Source organism: Heteronotia binoei, chromosome 2, assembly GCF_032191835.1.
Source record: "Heteronotia binoei isolate CCM8104 ecotype False Entrance Well chromosome 2, APGP_CSIRO_Hbin_v1, whole genome shotgun sequence".
Taxonomy (NCBI): domain Eukaryota; kingdom Metazoa; phylum Chordata; class Lepidosauria; order Squamata; family Gekkonidae; genus Heteronotia; species Heteronotia binoei.
Window position 1 is genome coordinate 142,772,177 of NC_083224.1, and position 22,559 is coordinate 142,794,735.

General features: G+C 41.4%; 1 protein-coding gene across 1 annotated transcript in view; it reads left to right on the forward strand.

Moving 5' to 3' along the window:
* The window catches only part of LOC132566773 (calcium-activated chloride channel regulator 1-like), a 57,637-nt gene that overhangs the window by 2,131 nt on the left and 32,947 nt on the right, over window positions 1-22,559 (forward strand). The window contains exons 2-7 of the mRNA XM_060232152.1: window positions 5,904-6,044; window positions 7,943-8,093; window positions 11,201-11,309; window positions 15,258-15,426; window positions 17,147-17,368; window positions 20,470-20,694. Coding sequence (XP_060088135.1) covers window positions 5,904-6,044; window positions 7,943-8,093; window positions 11,201-11,309; window positions 15,258-15,426; window positions 17,147-17,368; window positions 20,470-20,694 — 1,017 coding nt within the window. The remainder of the gene's footprint in view (window positions 1-5,903; window positions 6,045-7,942; window positions 8,094-11,200; window positions 11,310-15,257; window positions 15,427-17,146; window positions 17,369-20,469; window positions 20,695-22,559) is intronic.

Below are 22,559 nucleotides of genomic sequence, written 5' to 3' on the forward strand. Positions count from 1 at the left end.
AATATGCATAAATGTGTGCATTGAGTTTACCAGCTTCTAGAAGGATCAGGTTTAAATGGTAGCACTTTATAGTCAGCTTTCTATTTCCTACGTAAAGTGTTGTTGCCTGCAAACGTCACTGTTGCCATAGAAACTCCACCTCATTTTGAAGCTGGACTTTCTGAGAGGCTGAATCTCATACACTTAGCCAAAAGAATATAAACTTCAGAATAATTTCTGACAATGACTTTGTAACAGTAAGAAGGTGAATATGTGAATATATCATAATAGTCTCCAGGTAAGAGTGCAGGGTACTATTGAACAAATGTTTCGCTATATAACATTTATTTATTTATACCTTGCTTTTCTCTGCAACGGAGACCCAAAGCAGCATACAATATCTTTCTTCCCTCTTCCCATTTATCCAATTTAAAGTACTCTACCCAGTACTTTAGGTTGAAAGAACGCAAGTGGCTTACGGAAATGCAGCAAGATTCTGTGGCAGAGTGAGGAGCTGAACCTGGGTCTTGAGGGTCATAGTCCAATAAGCTTGGCTTCTAGGATGAGCTTCAGGAGAGATTTCTGTTATTCTTCTGTTATGTCTTGCATTTCAGTCTTGATGTTACAACACAGCAAACGCTACAGAGGCGACCAGTGGAAGCCCACTGGTCCTCGGATGTAGCTCGCTAATACGCTCCGCCAATCAAGATCTGTGGCGGAAGTTTAACTGGCCAGGATTAGACCTGGCCAGACGAAGGGTTGTTCCGGGGTATGTATATAATCAGGACCCGGCACGCATTTCCTTGCCTTGTGATGTACTCGCCAATAAAGTGTTCTCGCAGCTGAAAGCAAATACCACAACAATGTTCTGTCTTGCTTCGGAAAGCTTTCCATTTGTAATCCCACCAGAAAGACATCTGATGCTCTCCTAATGTTATAACCCAAGATTTTCGAGATCTCCTGTTGAATCATTATCCAAAATTGTTTAACAACATCCCTGGGTAGTTTACGCTTTCTGGCAAGCTCTGAATTGACTCTGTATGCATCATCACATAAACGCTCCATCTCCTCCAGATCTTCTTCCAAAAATTCAGCTGTAATTGTGACAATATGAGTCTTCACATCCTCTTGTTCATTCTCAGGCACTCCCCTTAGCCGAATCATATTCTCCATCAACTTACAGTCTTGTAGTATTGCTTTTTCTTGCATTTTCTTAATGGTGGCATCTTGATCTCTAATTTTCACTTCTGTGTCAACAGTCTTTTTAGCTATTGCTTGAGACTCTTTCCTTAGGTCATCAATTTCCTTCTTAAATTCTTTCTTTACCTCTTCAGCACTGGAGTTTATTTCCTTAGTTAATTTCTTCTCACTTCCAGTTATTAAATCACTCATTGCCTTCAATATTCTTCCTTCCATAGCGTACAGTTGATCATAAACTTGTTTAGACATTTTACCCTCTCTCACTAAGGCAGCTCTTAACCTTGTAATTCTTGATTCCAACTTTTACTCAGACATTACTGATTGTCCATTACAAATAATGGGTTTTTAATTGGTATCTTCACTCCCCAATCTGATAGTTGCATTTAGCAGAACAGAGCATGCCCTTTTCAACAAGCCTAAAAACGCCGCCCTTGAAGCTTCCTAGCTCAAGATATTAATTTTTAAAGTTCCAAGCCTCTCTTTTTTAAAAGTTTTCCTTTTACCCTCTAGGGCTTATTTTCCAATTTCAAGCACATAGTCCATGTTATTTAGCCCTTAGGGGATTGTTTATATAAATTTTGAATCCTTTAATAGTCCACTTTCAAGTTATTTAGTGAAAATATTTTGGCCTTTCTGTAATTAGCCTCCAATGTTTCTCTATCGTTACTGACTCTTGCAAGTATCCGGATACTTGGATGCTCCTCTTCACTCCACACTTACTTCCTGACTCTCTAGCACTGAAGTCTCATAATGATTGCAGAAAACGTCACTTCCTGTTTTGAGGAGAGAGACTGCAGCTTTGTTATGACTGGGGTTTTTTTCCGAAGCCACAGGAATTCATAACAGCAAGTATTTTTCTGCACTTTTCTGCTTTATTTTGAGTCCAAAAAAACCACTTCTACCCCCTTCCACTTCTCCTTGATTTTCCACGTTGAAAAATAGTTCTGGGTCCCAGATCTTCCCTTTTAACAAGCTTAAATTGAACCCGGAGTAGCAGATAAGGATCGTTACCTTATTAACGACGTCTATTCTCTCATTATCCCGTCCACTTTATCTCAGATGTTGTTATAGTCCATAGGAAGTTGAAGCCTTAGTGAGTTTATGTCAATTTAATGACTCCAAGGATTCTTTGTAGGTGATAGAATGCAATTCTTCATCAGGGGAATCTTCAAAGCCGAAAAAACCCCTTCCTGGGATCTTTCGTCAGCCAAAGTGAATCCCCCTCGAAATAAACATGCATGCCGTAGACAATTTCCTTTACTGGAAAAAGTAGACAGTAGGCTTTATAAAGCCTTTTCTATCCAAAAACAAAGATCCTGGTCTGCTCCACACAGGGAAACAGGTCAGCTCACCAAGCTTCAACCCCGGAAGTCGGCACTTCAGGACAATCCATACCCTATTCCGGTGGTCATCCACGTACTGGCAGCCCTAACGGGCTCTAAGGTTTTTGGGAAACTGGACTTGGCCCAGGCGTACCAGCAACTCCCAGTGGATGCCGAGACAGCAGAAGCCCAGACCATTGTGACTCACAGGGGAGCTTTTTGGGTGCGGTGGTTGCAATTTGGGGTTAGTGTGGCTCCGGGGATTTTTTAGAGCATAATGGATTCTCTTCTCAAAGGGATCCCCGGGGTGCAACCGTTTTTCAACAATGTTTTAATCGCCACCCCCGGATGCTGAGGAGTTCAGCAGCCGTCTGCGTGAGGTACTCTGCCGTTTCCAGGCGGCGGGACTTAAAGTAAAGCGGGAGAAGTGTTCCCTCGGGGTGTCGAGGGTAGAGTTCTTGGGATTTGCAGTAGACGCTGCAGGCATCCACCCGACGGCCGACAAGACCAGGGCTATTGTCCATGCCCCAGCCCCCATGTGCAAGACGGAGTTACGAAGTTTCTTGGAATTATTAAATTTCTATCATTCATTTTTGCCCCACAAAGCGGCCATTGCAGAACACTTTCATAGGCTCCTTGATAAAAATGCCCTGTGGGTCTGGGGAAAGAAGCAGGCTGCCACTTTTCAGGCAGTCAAGGACCTACTAGTTTCCAATGAGGTGCTCCACCATTTTGACGAATCCTTACCAGTGATTCTGGCATGCAATGCTTCCCCGTACAGGGTGGGCACCGTTTTGGGGCACCTACTCCCGGATGGGAGGGAGGTTCCTGTGGCCTATTATTCAAGGACCCTGACCCCCGCCAAGGGCAACTATGCCCAGATAGACGAGGAGGCCTTGGCAATAGTGGTGCGTGTGCATAAATTCAACGACTACCTGTACGGTAGGTGTTTCACGATCGCCACGGACCATAAGTCGCTGCTGGGCCTCCTCACCCCAGACCGCCAGATGCCACAAATTCTGTCATAGCGGGTCTTGCGGTGGAATCAGTTCCTCAATTCATACACATATGCCCTGGTCCACTGCCCTGAAAAGCTATGGGACATGCTGACACCCTCAGCAGTTGCCCTCTATGGACCTGGCCCCCACCCCGGCCCATCTTGTGATGCTTATATAGACTCTACCAGAGAGGCCCCTCCACGCCACCGAGGTAGCTAAGGCCACGGGTAAAGACCACATCCTTGCCCGTGTTTTAGACTGGGTGGGAAGGGGATGGCCCGCGGGCAAACAGGATGCAGAATTCAGGACATTTGCATCACGCAGAGAAAAACTGTCCATGCACAAGGGGTGCCTTCTCTGGGGAAGCAGGGTGGTGGTCCCCCCCCCCATTGTGGAAACAAGTGCTGGAAGCCCTACACGAAACACATCCGGGGATAGTGCGGATGAAGGCCCTGGCACGTAGCTATGTATGGTGGCCAGGAATGGATGAAGAGATTGAAGGGTGGGTTCGAAGGTGCCAAACCTGCCAAGAGTCCCAGCCTGATCCACCCAGTGCCCCTGTCCACCTCTGGGAGTCCAATAGGAGGTTGTGGTCCCTGTTACACCTAGACTTTGCGGGGCCATACCAGGGCCAAATATTCTTTATTCTTGTAGATGCATACACCAAGTGGTTGGAAGTTATTCCTGTAGCTTCAACCTCCACTGCGGCGGTGGTCAGAGCCTTGCGTAGGGTCTTTTGCACTCATGGGATCCCTGATACCCTCGTCACGGGCAATGGGACCATTTTCACCTCCTGGGAATTCCGGGAGTTCTTGAATAGATACCTCATACAGCACATTCTGTCCACCCGCTTCCATCCGGCCACCAACAGCCAAGCAGAGCACATGGTGCGCACCACTAAAGGGGCCCTGGGGTGCATTGTACAGGGAGATTGGGACCACCACCTGGTAGCCTTCCTATTTGATAACAGAATCACCCCCAACCCCGTCACCGAGTTAAGCCCTGCCGAGTTACTAATGGGGAGGAAGTTGATCACGAGACTAGACAGGTTGCATCCTGCCTGGGCCACGGACCGCCGCAGTTCCCCTGAAACCAGGGAAGCCACTAGGATGTTCTTTCCAGGGGATCTGGTATATGCTAAGAACTTTGCAAGCGGCCCGGAGTGGTTAGCCACCCGGGTGCTGTGGGTCACCGGGTCCCACTTCTACGAGGTCTCGTCAGAGGGGGGCCAGATCCTAAGGAGGCATACCGACCACCTGCACCACCGCACTTTGCCGGAGGAACCGACAGCAATCGGGGGAGCGGAGGAGAACTGACAGCAACACCTCCGGGAGCTACCCAGCCTATGCCAGCCACACCAACTATACGGGCGGAGCGACCCCCCCCCAGAGAGGAGATTCTGGAAGAGTAAGAAGCGATGGACAGTCCTCTTCTGGCGTCACCCCAACACGAGGAACCAGCCGCCCCGCCAGTCACGGCGGCCGCTCCAACTCCCCAGATAACCCCAAGGATGTCGACCAGGGAACGCAGGGCACCAGTCTTGAAAGACTTGAAAGACTTTGTGTCCTGAACTAGGGGGGGAGGAGTGCTATGTCTTGCATTTCAGTCTTGATGTTACAACACAGCGAACGCTACAGAGGCGACCAGTGGAAGCCCACTGGTCCCCGGATGTAGCTCGCTAATACACTCCGCCAATGAAGATCTGTGGCGGAAGGTTAACTGGCCAGGATTGGACCTGGCCAGACGGAGGGTTGTTCCGGGGTATGTATATAATTGGGACCCGGCCCGCGTTTCCTTGCCTTGTGATGTATTTGCCAATAAAGTATGTTGCCTTCAACATGTCTCGTGACTCAGTACATTACACCTTCTCAAAGCAATATGCCAGCTGAACATCAGGTCAGAAATGCTTCATGCAAACTGAAGATCAATTTAGGAATGCTTCAAAATTCCTCCCCAAAGGAACTCTTTTCAGAATGTCCTAGTACACTCCATGTTACTGATATCACAGAATGGAACTTTTGGTGTATCATTGCCTCCCATTTTGTCTTGGTGCAGGTGGTAGTGTGTGCACACACATTAAACATTTGAATGCAAAGTTGGTTACATATTACCATTATAGAAGCATTATGCCAGTACAGATTGCAACATGAATCTAATATTAACAAAATATATAGCCAAATGCTCTTTGTGTACACATCTGCTTAAAAAAAGTTTACAGAACATGAAAAAGTCACTTGATGCAAAAAACAAGTATGAAACAAGTATGGCAGAGAACAAATATAATTCATCCGATACATAAGATATGGAAAGGTCAGAAAGAATGAAGATGTGAATAAAAGCTATATGCAACCCTTTGTACACAGCTCTGACACACAACATACTTACTGTGTTCTTTTGCCATTAGGAAATGGTTACAGAAGCATCTACTTATCTGTTCAATGCTACAAAACAAAGATTTTACTTCAAGACTTTAAAAATTATAGTTCCTTTGACATGGACAAGCAAAATTGAATACAGCAGAGTAACCATAGAATCCTATGAAAAGGTAAGCATGGAATATATCTAATTGCTAAATTCTACCCCCTCCCCCCAATGGATAGTGAAAGAAAGGAGAGGAGTCACAGGTCCCAATTCTAAGCAAAGTTAACCTTAGGTAAGTCTCTAACAAATGAGAGAGCAGCTTGTGGAGCACATGAACACAATAGCTGAACAGAGGCACTAACAGAGAATTAGTTTGGCTGAGGAGTTTGAGGGGGAGCAAGAAACAATCACAGAAACAAAACTATTTAAAGCTGCTGTATAACTTCATTATTTGGGGTGAGGAAGTACAGCATATTGAGTTTCTTGGTACAGGATTCTGCAGTTTCAGGGAAGGAAACCTCTAGAACCACACAACTACATTTCCCAAAGACACAGCCACATTTCCCGCCATCATTGATGCCAATGTGCACTCTTCCCTTGCACTAGCTATCAGCCTATCTAAACAGTACATGATGCGTGCAGTCTTCATACCAGGCAGGCAAGTCACCATGTGATCAAAATAGTGACAATCAGAGAACCCATATTCTAACAATTAAATCTCCACTAAATCTCCAAACATATCGGTTTATTGTGCAAGGAAGTGGTGGTTTCTTCTAAGGAATTATTTCCATTGTCCTCAGTCTGATGCCTTTCACATATGATTATTTTCTTATGGAACAGGAATTGTGGGTGCATGTGATTCATTGAACTCTTAGCTCCTACGAATTAGCCTTGTTCCCTCAAAGTTAAAGTTGCTGACCTGGAGCAATTGAGAGAGACAGAGAAGTATGTGGACAAGACCTTCATGAACTTGCTAGAACTGGCCCACTTCTATGCAGATAACGCCTGTAGTGTTATGGAGACTGAGTCTCAAGACTGAAGGACATTAAGCTGAGGACGGAAATAATTCCTTAAAAGGGATATTTTTCTTTCACAGTGTACTAGTATCTTCTGGGGTTGGTGGGAGGCAGGCTTTTGGTAGTGGGAGATCTAAATATTAGGAATTTAAGACATTTAAATTTTAAATGCATTCAGTTCCTGTCGTGGGTAAACTGAAGGCATTTAAACTTTAAATGCCTTCTGAGTTGCACTGCTGCCTTGGCCCAACTGAGCAAGCTAACTAAAGGCCTTTAGCCATGCCCAATAAAAGCTATTTTGGTAGCTGAATACAGCCAATAAAGTATTTTTGGAGTATATATTTGGCTTAGTATATACCAGGGGTGGCCAATGGTAGCTCTCCAGATTTTTTTGCCTACAACTCCCATCAGTCTGAGCCAGCATGGCCAATGGCTGGGGCTGATGGGAGTTGTAGGCAAAAAACATCTGGAGAGCTACCATTGGCCACCCCTGGTATATACCATGTGCACATCCCTATATAGTTCCTTTTCCATGTGAAGTTACCCAACCTGAAATTTTCAGTAAAAAACAAACTATTAAGTTAGGGGATTTGGGTGTTTGTTGTTACTCCACTATGCAAAAGGGGGAATTGAAAGGAAGTAGAGTTAGTTGCTGGAAGAAGGAAGTGTTATGGGAGGAGCTGGCAAAAGAAGGGAATAATAGGAAAGAATGTTAAGCGTATAAAGTAGGTATGCAAAAATGGTTGAAAGGAATGGAGTAACAACCATGCTAGTCAGAATGCTGCAGTGGGGAGGGAGCAGGTGAAGAATCATTTCCTTTCATCCTATTCCATCAATAAAATTCAACTAGCACAAGAAGTAAGGGGGAGTGATTTTGCCCCCTTCCCCCTAATCATTGCAGCCTACCAACCTGTGTGACTGTGACTGTGTGGCTATTATTATGGAGAGCACAATTAAAATCTATGGGCATTTTGGCTCAGCAAAGATGCCACAGAGCATTAATATTAAATAATGTACTACCACTTCCTTTTTTGGTGATTTTTAAACTTGGCCCTGCTTTACTTAGGCAGATGTCATAGTGGCTGATCCTTTCCTGAAATATGGAGATGATCCATATACCTTGCAGTATGGTGGATGTGGAGAACAGGGACGATATATTCATTTCACATCAAACTTTCTGACAAATGACAGTTTGTATTATGTCTATGGACCACGAGGTAAGACTTGTTAATTCAAATGATATCACCCACCCATTAAAATATTCAACAATCAAATTTAAGGATGATAAGTAACAGGGCAAAAATTATCCTGAAAATCCATTATCAGCCTTATTTTATTTTGTAATAATAATAATAATAATAATAATAATAATAATAATAATAATAATAATAATAATAATAATAATAATAATAATAATAATAAATTTTATTTGTATCCCGCCCTCCCCGCCTAGGCGGCTCAGGGCGGCTGACAACATTTTATGCATATACAATAATAAATAAAAACTTTAAATTTAACAATAAAAACTTTAACATTATAAAAACCAGTTAATATATTTAAAAATTCAAATTACAAGTTAATTTAAGTTAATCTGGCAGCAATGGTGGCATTCTGACGCTGATTTCTGCCAGTTTCTAAATATTTATTTAATTTAATTTATATTAATTTAATATCTCTCTAAATATTTATTTAATTTAAAAATATACCCAATCAGAACCACGAAAGAAAGCATTATAAAAGTATATCTTACCATACCAAACCTTTAATGGCATAATAGATTCAAATAAAAATACACAGAATATAAAAATTTAAACATTGGAGATAAAATCAAAATGAAACCGAGCTTACAGATGCATTCAAACATGGTCAGAATTAAATTAAGGATGTCAGCCAGAAATTTTGCCACAGCCTCACTAACCACCCCCTCAGTATCACTCAATAAATAACAGGGTGGCAGAATAGACAAATCTGGGGAAAAAGAAAGCTTGCCAAATAAATCTTTACGGAGGTTATGGTAAAAGGAACAATCAAGCAATATATGCTGGATAGAGTCAGGAGTATTCGCTCCACAGGAGCAAAGTCTGTCGGCTAAAGGGACTCACTGATATCTCCCTTGTAAAACTTTGGAGGGAAACGCATTTAGTCTAGCCAACATAAATGCCCTGCGATGACTTGGAATGGTTAAGTCTGATAGATAATTGTGCATTTTGCCACAGAAAGCATAGAGACCTAAGGAAGCTGGAGAGCAAATATGAGGGTCAGTTGGCCGTAATTTTGTTTCCTCCAATTCCCACAGTCTCAATTTAATACATCTGAAGATATATGACTCGCCAGAGGTAGAAAAATCATCTACCTCTAACCCCAATTGATTGAGTTTGGACAGAAGCACTGCTGTCCAGGATGAAATATATGGGTCTCTTTTCATACAATCAAGAAGGCTGTTAGGATCTGTCCTAAAGTGAATTTTGAGCCAGAATTTAAACACTGCAATCCAGGCTTTTGTCTCCACCAAAGACTGACCCACTTCAGAGCAGACAGCAAAGTAGGACACACATTTTGGCAAACCAAGAATTTGTCTAAAGAATGAGGCTTGAATGCCCTCCACTTTCCTGGTAAATGCTGAGATCCATATAGGGATACCATAGAGAATTTGGGCAAGCGTAGATAAAAGTATATCATAAAACCAAAACTGAACTACACATATAAAACACAAATACATCAATTAAAACAGTAAAGTATAGGCACTGCCTGTCTGCAGTAATTAAATGACTTAATGTGTACAAATTGAAATGGAATCCTAACAAGACAGTCAAACTAAATGTGATAGCATACTTGTGGGCTTCGTGGCAGTTTCAAATAACTTTAAGGGGTAGTGCCATCTACTATTCCAAATAAAAATACAGATGGTCATCCTCTTCCACTGAGCGTGCAGCTTCAGGAGGGACGCACATGGAGTGGTGAGGGAGGTAGGGGACGCCCACCTAGCCAGCCAGATCAGCCGAATCAATGCTGGCAATCAATGGGGTGACAGATGTCACAGCCAGATCGCCCTCACATCCATGATGTAAGGACTGAATGAATTTAGCATATGTTGTGAGATAATAAGTAACCAATATCTCTGTTAAGTCCTGGGGGGTCGTTCCGAGTGTTGTAATAACTTGCAATGTAAGTTTTCTCATTACATATGTTTATTGTTTGTCTTGATGCTTGTAGCAACCTGCTCCTCAAAATTTCTTGTCACACGTCTAGTGACTGACTTGCATTTCTTTTGTCAGAGACTGTGGTCCCTCCTGTTCAATTCATTAGGGCGGACCTTCCACTTTTAAAAAGAATACTCTTTATTTTTTTATAGCTTCCTTGACTTGCATTGTTAATCATGCAGGCCTTCTTTTAGACTTCACAGTGCCCTTCTTAGCCTGTAGGATGCATTCTATTTAGACTTCAGTGTGGTTTTAAGTAGCTTCCTAACATCCTTTAGGGATTGACTCTCTTGTGTTTCCCATTCAGCTTCTTTTTTTACTTATTTCCCTCATTTTTGTAAATTTCTCTCTTTTAAATCAAATATTACAGCTTTTTACTTTATTTATTTAGTTATTTGCTTAAAACTTGTATTTTACTGATGTACATCATCCAGGCCTGGCTCTGGGTAATGTGCATCAGTAAAATACAAGTTAAAACACAATATATATACACAGGTAAGCATAACAATACAAATTAAGCAATAAAGTTACAGCAAAATTACCCTGATGGCATCTTGCCAGTTGAGTACTTCTGGGATATTGCATATGGAGGGGAGGGGGGAAGGAGGAAACCTGATGGGGGACAGGAAAGGAAAAAGTGCCAGCTCATAATAACATATTAATTTTTATTAACAATTATGCCCTTTTTTGTTCTGTGGAACTTTAGTAGCCTTCTTGGAAGGTCTTCTACCCAGGCCCTGTCCAGACCTTAATTTTCTTAGTTGCAGTAAGGACCATAAGACTGAAGAAGAATGCTTCAATGAACTATTCTGCCTTTTTGGCACCTTGACTTAGTCAAAGGCCATTACTGTGACTTAAAAGGTGCACAGCCGTAGAAGCTAACTAAAAGTATTTCTGTCTTAGAGCTCTATCCTGCAGCATTTCTTCATCTGCACATGTATAAAAGATATAGGAGTCCTTGTACTGAAAACTTGGCTATCGCTGTTCAAGCTGCCCCATTGCTGTTTTGCATATACACTGTATCCTGCTTGAAAACTTTTGGAAAAAGTTGGCAATTAACATCTAATTCTATATTGTATAGGCAAATAGCTGTGTATTAATTAGTTATTACTGATTTTGTATAGGTAGAGTCTTTGTCCATGAGTGGGCTCATCTCAGATGGGGTGTATTTGATGAATACAACAATGATGCACCTTTCTATACTGCTGGGCAAAACAAGGTTGAAGCAACAAGGTACAACCCCAAATGTTTTGGTTGATGTGAATAATGTTTTGATGCTAGTCTAGAAAATTAGAAAGTGGTCTGATTTTTTAATATGTATATATATATTATTATTAACTTGCCATGCAGGTCTGAATTTGAACAATTGTGTTAGCACCTGCTCAGAGGAATCGCACAATTGTTAGATGCCACCAATGTAATGACAGCAGCCCTGTGGCACAGAGTGGTAAAGCTGCAGTACTGCAGTCCTAACCTTTGCTCACTTCCTTAGTTCAACCCCAGCGGAAGCTGGGTTCAGGTAGACTCAGCCTTTCATCCTTCAAGGTCGGTAAAATGAGGACCCAACTTGCTGGGGGGAAAGTGTAAATGACTGGGGAAGGCAATGGCAAACCACACCATAAAAAGTCTGCCATGAAAACGTCGTGATGTGACATCACCCCAGAGTAGGAAACAATTGGTGCTTGCACAGGGGACTACCTTTACCTTACCTATGTAATGAATGTGTACATTCAGTTTTGTTCTAATAGACTACAACCAACAATCAGGAAAAGGGAGAGTAATGGGTATCAAGAAAAGTCATTATTGCAGCTAGCATCTTTGTTGTCGGCTCCTGTTAATGCAGGAATTTGTGCATGAAAATTTGTCCTTGTTTTCCTTGATTTGGCTTTGTTAAATTTGCTACTAACATTATATTGGTTTTCACTGGTTTCAGTGGAAAACACATCCAACTGTAACTCATTGTCCATCCAATTAAGTTCAAAAGCTCAGCGACTGATCCCCTCTCACAAAGAAACTTCCTCCTTTTCCTCCAAGTTTCAGACACATAGGAGTAATCACCCCTGTTTTATATGATCAAGATTACCACTTGCTAAATAGAGAAGGGAGGCATTCAACAACTAAAGATAGTGGAAAGCATGGCAGAGTGGGCCCAAATAATATATAAATAATAATGTCATCAGGTAGGTACTGCATTTAGCAAGAGCATGTGAAAACCACAACACAAGTATATTTCACCTGCCACATAGTTTTTCCCCTTGAGTGTGTTGATTAGGGGTGCCAGTCAGCAGCTAGAATCTGAGGGGGGTGGGGAAATGGGGCACACTGTTGGGTGATAACATTAGGTCACTTCTGGGGAAAGCCTATGGTTGCCAGATCCTACTTCACAGCCAGTGGGCAGATCCTGGTCCGGACCTGGTCCAAGAGTATTTTGCCATGGGTGTGAACCACAGAGTTTTTGTATAGGTAGAGTCTTTGTCCATGAGTGGGCTCATGGCTACCTGAACCTAGAGCATCATGCACAACATCAGCAATGCAATGACATCACTTTTAAGTGACATCATCACATCAGGGGCATTGCACAATGTCATCCCTGTTTGAGGGCGGAGTTTCCCTAAGAAAGCCAGAAGTGACATTGTAGTTCTCTAAGAATTGCCAGAAACTCTGTGGTAAAAGCATAGAGTTTCTAGTGCTTCATAGAGAGGGTGACATCAGTTCTTGAGTTCCCCCCAGAATTAACATGACACTGTTGCCTGGCAATGATTCCCAACCCCCTCCAGCCACTGTGGGCAACAGGCGCTGGGAGAAGGAGATCTCCCACCACCAGAAGGCAAACTGCAAGTCTAGTGTTTACACGTAAGTATATCTGTTCATGCATGAGGCCTACTTGGGGGGTGGGTCTTGCTTCTAACAAAAATGGAGCTCTGTGCCTTTTCTCACTGCACTATTTTTCTTTCAACCTGGCTCCAACCTTGGAAGGGGGCATGACTGAGAAGAAATGCTGAAACTAAATGGAGCACACTCATAAGATACAGAGATGGAACAGAGCGAAGTTCTTCTCATCCGTGTGCTCCATTTTTGTTTAAAATTAGACAGCTTTACACAAACACAGTTATATCTAGTTTGGTTCTTATTTTAATTAACTTTTTAAAAAAGGTTGTTTGTCCTTTCTGCTGTATTTCAGAGAATAACTGCTGGGAATCAAGTATGTTTATTGGGGAAAGAAATGCTAATTGCTACAACCCTAATATTGAGACCCTCAGATGCTCCTTTTTAAGGGAAATTGAAGGTATCAAGAGTTTTGATCTAGCTCATTTGAATTCTGAATTCTTGCACATGCTGGCTCCACATAGAGCTAACAATGCCCCCCACCTCCACCTTCAGCCTTGCAGCTGAAATTAACACAGGCAAGAAGGCAGGAATTTTTCCTTCTTCCATGCAGTAGTCCCAGTTTGAATTGGGTCCTGCAGTGTTTTTACACACGTTGCCAAAAGTAGCTAATAGCTGCAATATACCTGTTATTCCCTGTGGTGAACTCATGCCATTTGTGACATCCAGCTAGAGCCTAGAGCTATGGCAATGTGGAGTTTTTTTATTAGTTCTTTTGGATTCGTTTTAATAACTTAATTAACAGAAGTTTTTAATGTTAGGATCTTAGTTAATATCCAACTGAATGTCCCTACAGTTTGATCAGTAGAAGAACATATACTTCTATGGTGGGTCTCTACAACAGGGTGCCTATGAGAGCCATGGTGCCAACCTATACCTTTCCTGGTGTCTGTCAAGTGTTTTTAGAAACCGGCCAGGACCAGGTGGGACTTTTCCCCAGCAGGGCTTCTGATTGGCTGTGCAGATTTTTTAAAAATTGCTTTGGCAGCAAATCACAAGGATCTTTACTGAACAACTGAAGGTAAACTGTGTGTATAAAATACTTAAAAATAATATATTAATTTTAAAATGCATCCTCTTAAGCAGAGCCTCTGCTTGAATTGTTGAAGAATTATAGGCACAATCACAAAATGACAGCTGCAGGAGGTGGACCCAACCTCAAAACCCTGAGATTTCGAGGTTGGCTCCATCTCCTGTAGCAGTCATCTTCTGATTTCACCTATCACCACATGTAGGAATTCCAAAGATGCCCACAGGCTCAAAAAGTTAGGAACCTCTGCCCTACAGCATATTAAGCACATAATACTAAAAGAACTTCTGTAGACCAGTCCGATCTTCTGATGGTGCTAAGGGTGAGATGACTGTCTGAAAATGAGCTAGCTTAGATCCAGGTGGGTAGCTATGTTGGTGTGAAGCAAAAGAAGAAAGTTTGAGTCCAGTGGCACCTTTAAGACCAACAAAGTTTTATTCAAGGTAGGAGCTTTTGTGTACGTGCACACTTCTTCAAAAAGAGCCCCGTGGTGCAGAGTGGTAAGCTGCATTACTGCAGTCCAAGCTCTGCTCACAACCTGAGTTCGATCTTGGTGGCAACTGGGTTTAGGTAGCCAGCTCATGGTTGACTCAGCCTTCCATCCTTCCAAGGTTGGTAAAATGAGTACCCAGCTTGCTGGGGGTAAAGTGTAGATGACTGGAGAAAGCAATGGCAAACCACCCCATTAAAAAAGAGTCTGCCATGAAAACATCATGATGCAACATCACCCCAGAGTTGGAAATGACTGGTGCTTGCACAGGGGACTACCTTTACACTTCTGCAGATACGATGAAATGGAAGAAAACCATTCAAGTTTATAGACAGAGGCTGAACAGCAAATTAGCATATAAAATGATGAAGATATTTTGAGACAAAACAGGAATAAGCGACCCTATACACTTAACTTATTCCTGTTTTGTCTCAAAATATCTTCATAATATTATATGCTAATTTGCTGTTCAGCCTCTGTCTATAAGTTTGAATGGCTTTCTTCCATTCTGTTTTATCTGAAAAAGTGTGCATGTACATGAAAGTTCATACCTTGAATAGAACCAGCAAGCTTGTTAGGCATTGGGTCTTGTTTTAGCAGCAGTGGCACTTTCTATACCTTTGGGCAACTGTGACTGAAGTATATAAACAGAATCAACCACCTCTTTTAATATGCTTTTTTCTTCTTTAGATTAATATTTTATTTAACTCAACATACGCCATAACACCTCCTGTTTTTTCTTACTAGCTGTATCCATTTCTGTTGTATTGATTAGATGCTCAGCAGACGTCACTGGTCAATATGTATTCCCAACTAAAGATGGAAAAACTAGAACATGCAACTATGACCACCAAACTCAGGTGTATGAAGCTGGGTGCCAGTTTGTACCGGACAGAAATCAAAGTACTCCAGCATCTATAATGTATATGCAAAGCCTTTCTTCAGTAAGTATGACTAATATCTGTTGGGAGGATAGGGAGCTGAAATCTGTCGTCTAGAATTCATGGTACTGTCTGTCCACGGCATGCCCAATTGTTGTGAACTGAAGATCAATTTAGAATTCCTTCAGACAGTAATTTTAAAACCAATTCACCACATTTAATCAAATTTTTACCTAAAACAAAATAATATTTTACCAGTTATTAACAGCAACTATTAATGTATCTCTGCCTTTGCCTGATGCTCTACACAATGGTTTCTTCCGCTTTTTTCTCTTTTATTTTATTCCCTCTTCTTTTATTCCAGCTTGTCTTGATTGTCAGATCCATTCTTTGACATTTGAATTTTGCTCTTATTTTCCACTATCGCTTTCTTCAATTTTTCCATGTCTTTAGATGTTATTAATCTTTCTATGTTGTCCAACTCCAGTCATCTCAATTTAAGCACTGATCTCAACTCTTTTCAAGATTCAGAGTCCTTTACCCTGAAACACGTGGAGTTTGATGGCCTATTTTTTACGTTTGTCTTTTCTTCTAGCATCAACATCTTCAATTTGTATCAATCAAGGCTCCAAAACCAAAAGAAAAAAATTGAAGAGATAGGGATAGGGGTGAGGGGGTAGTGTTCTCTGTTCACATGCAAAAATAGCAGGTTCTTTCAAAAAGCAGCAGAAATTGGCAAGTCTATAGGGGTTCATGACCCAACAGGTAAAGGTCTACAATCCACCCAAGGGTCTCAATTCATGGGTGGAAGACCACTGCACTAGCATGTAACATTGCAGTAGCATGTTGAGAAATGAGAATGGAATGCTGGCTTTTATATATATAGAGAGAGGTTCAGAGCTTGTTTTGTAGAAAAAGCCCAGCAGGAACTCATTTGCATATTAGGCCACATCCCCTGACATCAACTATCCAGTAGGTTACTTTCTGCATATTGACACAGAACAGTACAATGCCATCAGCTGCATTTCGTGGATATGTGTTCTTACACAACCCAATGAGTGACCTTGTTTCCCCACCCCCAAACATGGCCAGAGAAAGAGAGCCACAGTGGTGGAGCAGGTAGTGGCAGGCCCAGTTTCTCTCAGGAGGGGGCACTTGTGGGTGGCTCTGCATCTCTCACTGTCTTTGGAAGCCTGTTGGAGGCTGCAGGTGGCAAAGAGGACAGGGCACGCAGTCTGAGAGCACGTGGCTGCCAAGTGCCTTCCCTCTGCCAGAGACCTTTTATTGAGGCAGAGGCCTGGCCAAGCCAGCTAGAACTGCATCATATCTAGCATAGATTTACTCATCACCTGGGAGGCAGCTGTCTGTAAGCCCTAAGTATGTGGGAAATGTGTTTGGAATAAGCTAGTGTTCATGTCAGGGAAAGAAGGAAGATCTGTATGGTGAAATTTTTTGGGGGGGGGGGGCTAAAATTGAGCACTTAAGGAGTTGTTCCTAATAGTTTGACTTGGAACTACTATACTCTTTCTTTGCGTCTTTTGAAGAAGACATATTTATCTGTATGGTACAGTCTTTTTAAACATACAGAATTACAGTGTATTATAATTCATTTGTAGTAATATAATAATTTGGATTTACAGTGTATTATAATTCATTTGTAGTAATATAATAATTTGGATTTTATGTAGTGTTGGTTCACAGTACTTTTGGATTACCATTTCTTTGTGAAACATGAATTCTTGTAATAAATTAAGAGTTACTAAACTCTTTCTTTTTTTAAAAGGTTATTGAGTTCTGCAACAACAGTAGTCATAATATTAATGCAACAAATCTGCATAACAAACTATGCAAGTACAGAAGCACTTGGGAAGTAATCACAACCTCTAAAGACTTCATTGGTTCATCTCCATTAAGTTCTCTTCCACCTGCCCCAGCTTTCTCCTTGCTACAAACCCAGGATAGAGTATTGTGTTTAGTACTTGATGTTTCTGGTAGCATGACTTCCGTAAGTTATTATTTTCCAGTTCTAAAAGTAAAGTTTATAGAGAATTGGTCAGTTTTAAGATGATGGCATTAATGTCTGTAATTTTGTATCACTGTATCAGTAATAAATTGTAAATTGTTAGAAATGCTGCTGTTTTTGTTCTTCCTGATAAGAACATTTAATTCTTGCCAAATTCATCTACGTGACATGGTTCTACGCACCAGTTAACTGAGCTGACTGCTCCCAAAACTAAATTTACAATGTTTGCAGTCTAGTTTTTGTGGGAAGAGAACAATTTGTTTGTTTGGTGAGGATTAAACTTTTATGGAATACAGGCTCCATAAACAAGAGGGGCTGTAGTCAGTACGCAGAGAAAATAGTGGCATGTGGGGCATGAGTTTGATTTTCAAAACAGTCATGGGGAAAAGCAATAAACATCCCTTCCTCCAACACTGCTCTAAGCAAAGTTGCAGCCCTCCATTGTTGCATTTAATATAAACAAACTTGGGCAAAGTATAAATACTATAATAAATAAAAGATCAAATCAATTTGCACAGAATGAGAATGGTACAATGGACAATGGAGGCAATTTGTGTTTCGCATATTGAATTGTCTATTGCTTAATAATTTGCCAGCAAATTTCCTGCAAAGCATTAATACAAGCAAAATCAACCCTAGCAAGGATGGTACCCATTGGTCCCAGAGCAGCTGTCCTGAGCAGGATGGCAGGCAGTTGAGAAGACAGCAGCAGTGGCTGTTACTTGCTGCTATTTAGACATCTCTAGCTAACTTTGTTATATAGTACTGTATTGTGTTGTTTTGCTTTTAATTGCATTTTATTGGTTTTATTGTATTTGACTGGTTTTACTTGGATGTAATCTGCCCTGAGCCCGTTTGGGAAAGGGCAGAATATCAATTTACCAAAATAAATAAATGAATAAATAAATAAACTTGGGCAGGAGAGTAAATGATTGTTAGTGGTATCAAGGAGGAAGAGCTTCAGCTTCCTGCCATCTCTTTCTTTGCAGTGAAGGAGGAAGAGAATGGAAACTTGCTGCCACCTCTGATGACAGTACAGCTACTGCCAAGGTTTTTGTGAAACAAGGAAATAGTTCAAATAGGTCAGGAAAAGTATATAAACAGTTGAAGCAGTAGATAAAAGGGAGTAGAAATGTTTTTTCAGCAAAAGCCTGAGTTAAACTGAGTCATTAAATGCCCCAAAGACGGCCAAAACGGGTTTTTTTTTTTTTGCAGAAAAAGCCCAGCAGGGACTCATTTGCATATTAGGCTACACAGGGTTCTTTTTCTAGCAGGAACTCATCTGTATATTAGGCCATGCCCCCTTGATGTAGCCAATCCTCCTGGAGCTTATAGTAGGCCCTGTACTAAGAGCCCTTTAAGCTCTTTGAGGATTGGCTACATCAGGAGTGTGTGGTCTAATATGCAGAGGAGCTCCTGCTAGAAAAAGAGCCCTGAGGCCACACCCCCTGACACCAGGTCAGCCGGAACTGCGTTCCTGTGCATTCCTGCTCAAAAAAAGCCCTGGCCCAAAGGTATCCCTCAGCAATAAGTTAAAGCAGTTTTACAGGACCAGACCCCTCGGTTGCATTTATGTCTGGCAAGGGCTTCAGAGAGCACAGCCCTGGCTATTAAGCAAGATGCCTGCAATGTATTCAAGCCTTGCCTCCTCCATGGACTGTATGCTTCCCTCATGATAGGCTGTTTCCTTACTCCTAAGAAAGGAGGATGTTACTGCATCTCTCCCCTTCATAGCATGCATTAATGTGTCTAGGATGTCATAGGATGCCTTTTGGTGTTATAGGATGCATTTTGGTGTGGCACCTTGAGCCCTGCCTATTTACCCTTTTTTTGCTATCTTGTTTTCTAGCAAAGAGAGCACTTGAGAGGGCTCTTTGACCTGTAGTGCTGACTGCAAGCCTTACTAGCTTCCATGCAGGTCCCCACCTGCCCCAAAACCTTAAAACAGGTGCCTATCCTTGGGGCAGAAAAGCCCCGTGGCACAGAATGGTAAAGCTGCAGTACTGCAGTCCTAAGCTCTGCTCACGACCTGAGTTCGATCTCAGCGGAAGCTGGGTTTCAGGTAGCCAGCTTGAGGTTGACTCAGCCTTCCATCCTTCCAAGGTTGGTAAAATGAGTACTCAGCTTGCTGGGGAGAAAGTGTAGATGACTGGGGAAGGCAATGGCAAACCACCCCATAAAAATCTGCCGTGAAAACGTGAAAGCAACATCACCCCAGAGTTGGAAATGACTGGTGCTTGCACAGGGGACTACCAACTTTACTGTCCTTGGGGCACTGAAATGAAATTGCTTCAGTTTCCAGCCAATTCACATCCAGTTACCTCAAGGGTAGCTGAGGTATTAATCACCTGAAGCAAGCTTTGCCAGTGGAAAGGTAGAGGTACCCTGCCATAACCTGGCTTCAGATATCTTTCAGTGGCATCTGCCATCTTTTAGTGGTTTTTGCCATCTCACACACAAGGAATTGGAGGGTAGAAATGCTTTGGCTGGCTTGTTTGTTAGGATGATTATTCAGGTTCTGTATCTCAAGAGACCTTAGTTACAGACCTAAGAGTTGTGGGTCAGATGTCATGTTACCTTCCCTGGTGGCCTGTAGTGTGTTTTTAGTAAAATATCAACTCGACCAGCCACAGTAATCAAAGCTCAGTAACAATATATTCTGTGGTTACAACAGCACTACAAACTTACTGAAACTAACTGTAGTCCTGTTACTTCCTTTTCATTTCAGTGGGGTACATGTAATAAGTCTCTAAGGATTATGTAACAAATAAAATAAAAAGGAAATCATTCAGAGAGCTCATAAACTTTATGGATTGGATCTGAAATTTATTTTCTATCAACAGAAGATCCTTGAATCAAAAGAGGAGTTCCATTCTGTTAACAGAAGTGTTCTCTATTGATGGAAATGGGATATTTAGTCTGGATCCAATCCTCTTGTCTATTTTGTATGTGTATGTTTATTGTACATTTCCTAAGTTCAACTGTCTGTCATGAATAACAGAACTTTTAAACTCATTGTTCTCTGCAGTATTTTTTTTATGGTGCTGACAATTGTATGGGTATTTTTCTCCCTTCATATATAGCATAATCGCATTAATCGCCTAAAGCAAGCTGCAGAAATATTTATCCGTCAGATTATTGAAACAGGTTCCTGGGTTGGAATTGTCACATTCCATAGTGCTGCAACAATTAAGACTGGTCTGAGACAGATAATCAGTGACAGCGTGCGTGATTCTCTTGTACGTTTTCTGCCTACGTCAGCTGGAGGAGGAACTAAAATCTGTTTAGGAGTGCAAAAAGGATTTGAAGTAAGGAAGAAAATTATCATTGCTTTTATTCTTATATTTCTTCTTGATATTTTATTTTTCCAATTTTGAATAATCTTTTTGAGTTCAAGTATTAAAAATCCAGATCACATTATTAATTTGTATGTAAGGCATTTTTTAAAATTGAAAGGCTTTTCCTCTGAAAGGTGACTGACATTCAGCTATTAACAGAATTGCCGTGCTTTGCCCGAAGTGACAGACAAATATCCAAGCAGTAGCAGAGCATTTGGTAATATGGGCTGTTTATACTGGAAAACACCACTTCATACTTCATCAGGGAAGAGGTTCCAGTACTGCAAAATGCTGATTTGTGTTGTAAAGTTAATGGATCAGTGTAGGAGTTTACAGATCAGCACAAATGGTATAGTCATGAGTAATCAATTATGCCTATACTAATCTTTGAAGACTTACTCATGGGTGTACTATATCATGCAAGTTTCCTTCCCCCCTTGCGCTCAGTGACAGGAGCTGAGTATTGCAACCAACTGTTCTCTTCCACTTCCCCACATTCAATTGCCACTGCATCCCAGGCTGATTATCCTTATGCTAAAAACTTATGTGAAGAATTACAATAAATGGTCCAAAACAGCTTGGTATAGTGTTGCTCCTATCCAGTGGTAGGATGAGGTACTCAAACATCAACATTCCACACTGCTTACTACCATAATTTCTATTTAAGGGTGTGTTAAGGGTATCCAAGATAGTGTAGTGGTATAGTACCTGCATGCCTTCTGTCTTTCTTGCACAAGGTCTGGCATCAATTAAAACATACTGAAGTTCCAGGGGAGTTCACCACCATGCTATGGCCATTATAGGCAAAAGAACAAACAGAATTGCAAACACTTGACAGACACCATGGCTCTCACAGGCACTCTGTTGTAGGGACCCACCATAGAAGTATATGTTCTTCTACTGATTAAACTGTAGGGTGTGTTTATCACATTTTTTCTAGCAACAGTGATTTGTTGCCAATTGTATGAATTACTGTTTTCTGATCTGATTTGAAATATCCGTAGTTATGATGTTTAATTTTTGATGTGGTTCATTTTAACGTTGTTTTAGTGTTGTAAGCTGCCCTGAGCCTGCTTGCAGGATAGGGCAGGGCATAAAATTGAAAAATTAAATTAAATTAAAATGTGATTCCCTCAAGCAAAAGCAAGAGGTTGAAGAAAGATGTCTGGGTTGCTCCACAACAGAATAATAATTGTACATGAAATGTTATAACAATGATCTGGAGTACTATTTCCAGTCCTATTAGGAGTTAAGCATTCCATCCCTATTCTGCTTATATTGAAGAGGTATAGCACTACATAATGGTTTTAAATTGTAACTGTATTTTATTGGTTTTTAAATTGTAAATATAAATGTTGTTAGCCGCCCTGAGTCCGCTCGCAGAGAGGGCAGGAGAGAAATTTAAGGCAAATAAATAAAATAAACAAGGTAAAGTATCTGCACCTTCTGCAGGTCACTTTACATAAGATACATTGATAAGGTGAACATTCTGTTATAGTAATTAACTGCAGGGATATTTGTGTAAATCCTTTTTTAAAGGGCAAGAGTTGTCACCTCCTTCAGCAGTGAATTGCCATCATCTGATCCTTTTCACTTCAAAAACCAGTGCTGTAGGACATATCCCCTTGTTTGATAAAGGTAGTAAATATGCCATACTGCAACAGTATAGCATTCGTTTTTATCAATGAATGGAGCAGGATTGGACTACTGGTGCTGAACCATGACTAGCAGTCCTGAACAGGCCCAAGGGAGAGTCAGAGCACTTGCATTGGGCTGGTGGCTTTACAAAGAATAAAATAAATTGGAAGCAAACCTTTTAAAAATTCAGATTCACA